The sequence below is a fragment of the Monopterus albus genome, unplaced genomic scaffold, assembly GCF_001952655.1.
Source record: "Monopterus albus unplaced genomic scaffold, M_albus_1.0 scaffold24.1, whole genome shotgun sequence".
NCBI classification, from domain to species: Eukaryota; Metazoa; Chordata; class Actinopteri; order Synbranchiformes; family Synbranchidae; genus Monopterus; species Monopterus albus.
In genome coordinates, this window is record NW_018127904.1 from 635,749 (window position 1) to 642,737 (window position 6,989).

The 6,989-nt window shown below is 39.6% G+C and overlaps 1 protein-coding gene across 10 annotated transcripts in view; it reads left to right on the plus strand.

Moving 5' to 3' along the window:
• The window catches only part of baz2bb (bromodomain adjacent to zinc finger domain, 2Bb), a 50,592-nt gene that overhangs the window by 35,291 nt on the left and 8,312 nt on the right, over nucleotides 1-6,989 (plus strand). For 9 of the 10 annotated variants that reach the window (XM_020594699.1, XM_020594693.1, XM_020594700.1 and 6 more), the window contains 10 exons: nucleotides 95-305; nucleotides 1,408-1,500; nucleotides 1,582-1,643; nucleotides 1,939-2,004; nucleotides 2,598-2,663; nucleotides 3,004-3,048; nucleotides 3,260-3,286; nucleotides 4,294-4,359; nucleotides 5,756-5,896; nucleotides 6,581-6,835. In XM_020594699.1, the coding sequence (XP_020450355.1) occupies nucleotides 95-305; nucleotides 1,408-1,500; nucleotides 1,582-1,643; nucleotides 1,939-2,004; nucleotides 2,598-2,663; nucleotides 3,004-3,048; nucleotides 3,260-3,286; nucleotides 4,294-4,359; nucleotides 5,756-5,896; nucleotides 6,581-6,835 (1,032 nt within the window). The remainder of the gene's footprint in view (nucleotides 1-94; nucleotides 306-1,407; nucleotides 1,501-1,581; nucleotides 1,644-1,938; nucleotides 2,005-2,597; nucleotides 2,664-3,003; nucleotides 3,049-3,259; nucleotides 3,287-4,293; nucleotides 4,360-5,755; nucleotides 5,897-6,580; nucleotides 6,836-6,989) is intronic. The other variant, XM_020594697.1, reaches the window with a different exon arrangement.

The window sequence follows — 6,989 nt, forward strand, 5'->3', positions numbered from 1 at the left end:
ATAAATGGAAAACAAGCGGTAGATAAAAAGTTGAGCCATTTTATCTTTTTTATAGCCATTATTCCTTCTTCCGTACTCCTCCCTTATTAACCAGGGTTTACAGTGGTTCTTGCTGGCTGAGGAGGAGCTCGCACCCAGAATCATAGCAATGGATGGGAGGCACAGCCGCCGCACAAAGACTGAGCATGAGACAACAGGTGATGGTACTGGGGTCAGACGACAAAAGGCTCACCCTCTAAACACTGGTGAAAATAACTTCCAAGATGCCAATGATGCCAAGCTGCTACGCAAACTGGAGGCTCAAGGTTAGAGATGTTTCAGTGGCACCTGTTAAACAGCAAATCCAATATAAAACGCTAGCATCTGTTGGCTGCATATTGTCTGTAGAAGCTTGGTCACAAATGGCTCGTCCAAATGGACAATGGCCCCAAGCAGACTTCCAAAGCTGTGGCAAAATGGTTTAAGGACATAAGTCAAGGTATTGTAGCAGCCAGCAGAAAACCCTGAACTCAGTCCAATAGAAACGATATAGGTAGAACTAAGCAAGGAGGCCTCCAAACCTGACTCAATTCCACCAGTTCTGTCCAGACGAATGGGCTAAAACTCCAGCAACTTATTGTAAGAAGCTCATGGAAGGTGTCCCGAAATGTTTAACCCAAGTTGAACAATTTAAAGGTAATGCTGTCAAATACTGAGTATATGTAAACATCTGATCCACTGGGAATGTGATGAAATAAATAAAAACTGAAATAAATCTTTTTCTCTACTACTATTCTGACTTTTCACATCCTTAAACTAAAGTAGTGATCCTCACTGACCTATGACAGGGAATGTTTATAGGATTAAATGTCAGTTGTGATAAACTGAGTTGAAATGTATTTGGCTAAGGTGTGTGAAAACATCTGACTTTATTAAGTTGAGTGTCAATAATTATGTTCGGACCAATTTTGGAGTTCTGCTTTTTTATGTTGTTCCAATGCAAAGAAATAAAATTAGCACGTGAAGACCAAAGAATATGTGATTGCAACAGTTTTCTGGGAGAAGTGGTGCATTATCTGACAGAAATGCAGGGGTGCCAGTATTTTTGGCTGTGACCGTCTCCAGCTCAGCTACAGTGGAGTATAACTGCAAATATAAGTGGTGAATGCTTTGGTGTCAGAACCTTAACCATCTTAGAGGAGGCAGCAATGGTGGTTTGTCAGCAGTCCATAACAATGCAGCCATCAGAAATATTGGATGTTGAGCAAGGGCAAAGGCTGTCAGCTTGCCCTTTTGCTTTTACTGTTTCAGTCAAGACTGTTTTGCGCTCTTCACATCAGTATGAAAACTAACCCATTCCAAAAACTCCAGGCTTTCTCAAATTTTACTTTTTAACTCAAATGGGGTCTGTGATTTTATGTTGTGCAGAAATAGCACGAGAGGTAGCTCAGATGAAGTTGATGAGAAAACTGGAGAAGCAGGCCATGGCACAAGCGGCCAAGGAGGCCCGGAAGCAACAAGGTAAACAGCTGCTCTCTAGTCAAACTCTTCTCCAGCACTAGATCACATGCTGTGTGAAAGCCTAATTTGTTTGTTTTCTAGCAATAATGGCTGCCGAGGAGAGGCGGAAAAAGAGAGAGCAGATAAAGATTCTTAAACAGCAAGTAAGGATTTTCCTTTATGTGCATTTAATTTTCCACGCAGAGGCAGAGCTTTGTAACAGTCTGCAGCTGCTCTGTTCTGTTGCATATTCAGAGTCTGAGCACTCCAAGGTGAATTTAAGCACAGTTGAATTGCTTTAAAATTCTACAAGGAAGCTGCTATCCTTTAACATGCTGTACCAAGCACCTCATCTGCCTAGACCCGCTGTACATCTTCACACCACTCCCCTCCACCACTCTATAACATGCATGACTTAACAGTTAATTTATTTGATCTTGCCCTCATCCTTTTTACCAGGAGAAGATCAAGCGTATTCAGCAAATTCGAATGGAGAAAGAACTCCGTGCGCAGCAAATTCTCGAGGTTTGTCCTGAAAGTTATTGCAGAAACATTCTAAAACACTTCTTTTTTTGCTGTTGATAGGATTTTAGAAAAGCCCAACCAGAGGCTATTTCTAAATTATATAGTCCCACGTTTGGTCACATCAGTGAGTGCATGTGACTAATGCTTAATTGCTGTCTTTGCAAAAGTGCCATTGAATATGAAAATCTTCTTAAGTAGTGATGGGGCTTAATACTAAATACAGTGTTTTATTAAGTAAGAGGTGGCCCAACTGGGTCTATTTAGCTTTGTGTGGAATATTTTCTATTGACAGCATTAACTGTCAAGCGCACACCGACCAATACATAATGTGAAGTGCAACAGTCGATGAATGTTTGTTGTACAGACCAGATGTATATGTATTTTAAAAGCATGACATTTTATTTCTAGCTTTTTATTGTTCTGTTATTTTAATGTAATTGTTTTAAATAAGAAAGCTATATGTACTAATTTTTCTGCCCCAATTAAATGTTGATTCACCCATAGTATTGCTGTTGCGTACATACTTTTTGTGTTCTGAGTGCATCAGTCGCTTCTGTTAGTTGCTGAACTAACGGTCTGGCTTGCATGCACAGGTGAAAAGAAAGAAAAAAGAAGCTGCAGCCAATGCCAGAATATTGGAGGCAGAGAAACGAAACAAGGTGAGTAAGATGGAAAATTGTGTTTTCTTGCTTCTGGTCCTTCCAAGTCAGTTGCACAATAGTGCTACATGCACCTGACTCAACTTTTGCCCAACAGCTCAGTGTAATGGTTTTGCTTTATTATACTTTGTCTCAGTTAATCGCTATGATAAGAGAAGGCCTTCTATCAGGGCATTTTCATTTTGACACTAGTTCAACCATTCAGGGCAGGAGGCCTGGAGTTTTCGCAGGTTGCTGGGGAATACAGGGAGAAGCCTAGCCATTTCTGCACACTTATAACATTATGTGAATTAGTTTACATATGTTTTGGTTTTTAATTGAGCTAATGTTTGTTTTAAAGGAGAAAGAGATACGAAGACTGCAGGCTGTCATACTGAAGCACCAGGTAGGTATTTAGCCCATGACTGTATTTATACTAAAGCCATTGTTTAACTTGAATGTCCTGAAAACATTTGTAATCATTATTTGTACAGTATATCCTGTCAAATTACGTTTCCAGGTCCTTTGGTGCATTTTGAATTTAGTTTGTATTTTCTTGCACTGCTTTTTTTTGTGATTTTTCTATTTCTTAATACTGTGCCAACTCTTTCTACCAGGAGTTGGAGAGGCATAGAATAGATATGGTATGGGTATGTTTGTTTCTGTGCATTTAACAACATATTGTGAATGTGTGATAAATAGTTGCCATCATAGCAGTGCTTTAAGTGTAGCGTTGGTTTCAGTCATAATGCATCCCTCTGCATGGCTTTTCCAGAGCAGTGCACTGCGTACAATATGTCTGTGCTTTGTCTCAGAGCAAACACATCTATTATCTGCCTAATGAGATGAGAAATGTTTTGATAGTCTGAATAAATCCCAGCTACCTACCACATTGCTTATGTTTTGTATTGATTGTAGGTGAAATGTAGGTGCTTGAATTCCTTTCTTTTCTGCGTGTGAGCCAACTTTTCTTCCGCCTGAATATGTCACTTTGTATTCTTACCAACTGCTTACACCACTAAGTCAGTGTAAACCGTTTTATTTACTTTATTAAAAGAATATCCTCATTTGAGTTAGAAATATTTTTCATTCTCGGTAAATGTATCTTGGCTGTAAGTGAGGCCATGATAACTCAGATGGACTCTATAGTTTAGTTTTCATAGTAAATAAAGAAGAGTTCAAATATGAATTAAATTTAATCCCCACGATGCCTTGATAGTTTCATAGGTTGATGTTTAGCAGATGATTAGGAATGCACTCAGTCTTTTTGCCACTCTAACACTTAATATATGCGACTTGTTGTCCTAATACTCGAGGCCTGTACTAGCTTTCAGTCTGCTGTTTTCCAATATTCTCAGATTAATAACCAGTGTTTCTAACTCGGAGCTTATGCTTTGTGTATGCATCACTACCCTCATTTACTTTTTGTTGATCGTGTTGTTTGTCTTAACTATTATGTACGTCTTTAAATTGCATTATATAAACTACAGTGCAATGTGCAGCATTTTTATTGTGAATTGACTGTGAAACAGTGACCCATGCTACTTTGCATGTTATGTGGTTCACACTGTGTTGTATCTGTGACCCTATTTTCTCTTCAGAAAATAATCAAACTGTGAATAGAATAGAAATTATGTCTGTGCTGTACTAGGAGAGGGAAAGACGCAGGCAGCACTCGATGCTCATGAAGGCTGTGGAGGCCCGTAAAAAGGCAGAGGTGAGTAACTGCTGACTCTCTCACTTTTTATTTCTGGTCATTACTTCTTCCTGTCTTATGTACACAGTGTATTTTCCCTTGCAGTCAGTAGTGTTGAGACATAGTAACATTAACAGGGTTTCCCCTGCTATCGAAAGTGTTTTTGTAGGGCACATGAAGCTGAAAGAACATAAAAAGGCCTTTTTAAGATCTTGTTGCACATTCTGTGGTGTTTGGTGCTGAAACTCAGAAATTCCTGGTGGTGCTGTACAAAATGGTGCGGCTACAATGCTGTTGTTGCTAGGGGGCGACTGTGGTTCAGTGGGTAGAGCAGTCGTCTCCCAACCTGAGGGTCGGAGGTTCGGATGCCTGTGTTGCCTGTTGAAGTGTTCTGTACAGTTTTGTTTGTTTTTAGTCTTGGTAGCTACACTTTTGTGCTGATATTTTGCTAGCTAAGTAGTTTGTTTTATTTGATCTCGACGTGAGGATCATAACAGTACAGTTTGGGGAAAATTCAGCAGTGTTGGTTACATAGTGTAACCCAGGATTTTATTAGTATGGGGGAAGTATTGTACAGTTTGGGGAAAATTCTGCAGTGTTGGTTGCATAGTGTGACCCAGGATTTTATTAGTATGGGGGAAGCCATGTTGAAACAGTGATTAGCTGTGTGCACAGTGGTCAGCATAACCAGGGCCATAGTTCAGCAAATTTGAACTTTGGGCACACCTCCGCTCTGCGCTGTGCGCCGTGAAAGTTTGCGTAGCCTGGGGAGCACACCACATCCACAACAATGGCGAGGTGCACGCAAAAGCCTTTTTTCAGCTGTAATGTGTGCATACCTTTAGGCCAGGGGTGCTCAGACCCTTGTAAATTGATTATGTTTCTGAGGATCATTTTGTCAAATAATGTATTTAATGTATTCAGGGTTATACTTATTCACCACACACTTTGGAGCATTTAAGAGCGCGAGATTGTCTCCCAAATCACTTTTTCATTTCAAAAACCAATCCGTTTTGTATCACTGCATCTGAAGAAACACTGGCTGACTAGCTATCTAACAGTGGTAAATTTCTCACTCCCTGACGATGTCGTAATATTCCATGTAATTACTATTGAAATTATGCATTTTAATTTGAAGGTGTTTTTAAAAATTGGGAATTCTTGAGCTCCTAGTAAATATACCTAGCTTTATAAATTACCGAACCATTTTAATCTAACCTTTTGCAATACTACTCCACAGCCCACCAGTGGGCCTGTGGCCCATCGGTTGAGCTTAGCTTCTTTGATTCAAAGTGGTAGTTGAGGTCATAAATTTTTTTTGTTTGTTTGTTTTTGAGTCCACCCTTTGTAAATACCGGACAATGCAATTCTAAGCATGAAGGTCTGCTGTGGTGTCATTAATTGCTCTTGGCTGTAGGAGAAGGAGCGTCTGAAGAAAGAGAAGGAGGATGAAAAACGGATAAACAAGGAAAAGAAACTGGAGCTCAGAAGACTGGAACTGGAAAAAGCAAAGCAGCTGAAGAAACCAAATGAAGACATGTGTTTAGCAGATCATAAGGTATTCACATGCTGCAGAACTGTTGACGGATTAAAATGAGTCCATATATGTCACCACAAATTGTCTCCATCTGTGGAGTAGATGTGTGTAGAAAGGCTGGATTTTCCACCAACACAGGATTTTTTTTTTGACATAGAAATCATTCAATTTAATCACTATGGGGGTTGTAGGCATGAAGATATGAATTGAATTTATTGTTTTGTTTCACTATCAGATATACTAAAACATATGCTTAATATCCCTGTAAGCATCTGGAATTGAATAAAAAGGAAACAAGTGTAGGTCATAATACTGACACCAAGTGGCTACTGATATAACGGCAACCAAAAAAAACTTCTGAGATACTTGTAATCAAAATTTCTGGGCATTTTTTTTGTACTGGACTAAGGAGACAGATTAGTCTGAAACAACTGACACGTTTAAAAGAAATATAACTCTTCTTTCAGATCATTCAAAGCATTTTCCCCCAGGAATTGAAGCTTTTTTTTTCTCTAAATCTTGAAGTACTCTTCAGAAACCATGTAATTGTAATGAGGGCTGTGAAAAGAACAGATTTTACATCAACGAAGCATTTTTTTTTTTCTTTTGGGTTTTAGTTGTACAGGCACTACCCATGAATTATGAAAAAGTAATGAATGCAACATTGAATTTTATTTTTAAAAACCTTTTTGTATTTCTCTCCAGCCACTTCCAGAACTGTCCCGTATTCCTGGTCTGCTGTTACCAGGAACCACCTTTTCTGACTGCCTGATGGTGCTGCAGTTCCTGCGTACCTTTGGAAAGGTTCTTGGATTGGACAAATATTCAAACATGCTCAACCTAAGTGACCTTCAGCTGGGGTTGCTCAATATTGGGGACGGTATGGGCAAGGTGCAGGACCTGCTGGTGCACATGCTCTGTGCAGCTGTGTGTGATCCTGGTATACCTGCAGGTCACAAGGTGAGTCTGTACTGTATTCATATTAGACCTGCATGTTTTGTTAGCGTGATATAGATCCCTGTGCGATCTCAGTCTCATGTGACAATGATTCTGCTGTGTTTGCATTAGCCCTGAATCAAACCAAGCACTCCCTTAATCTCACTAAGATGCATTA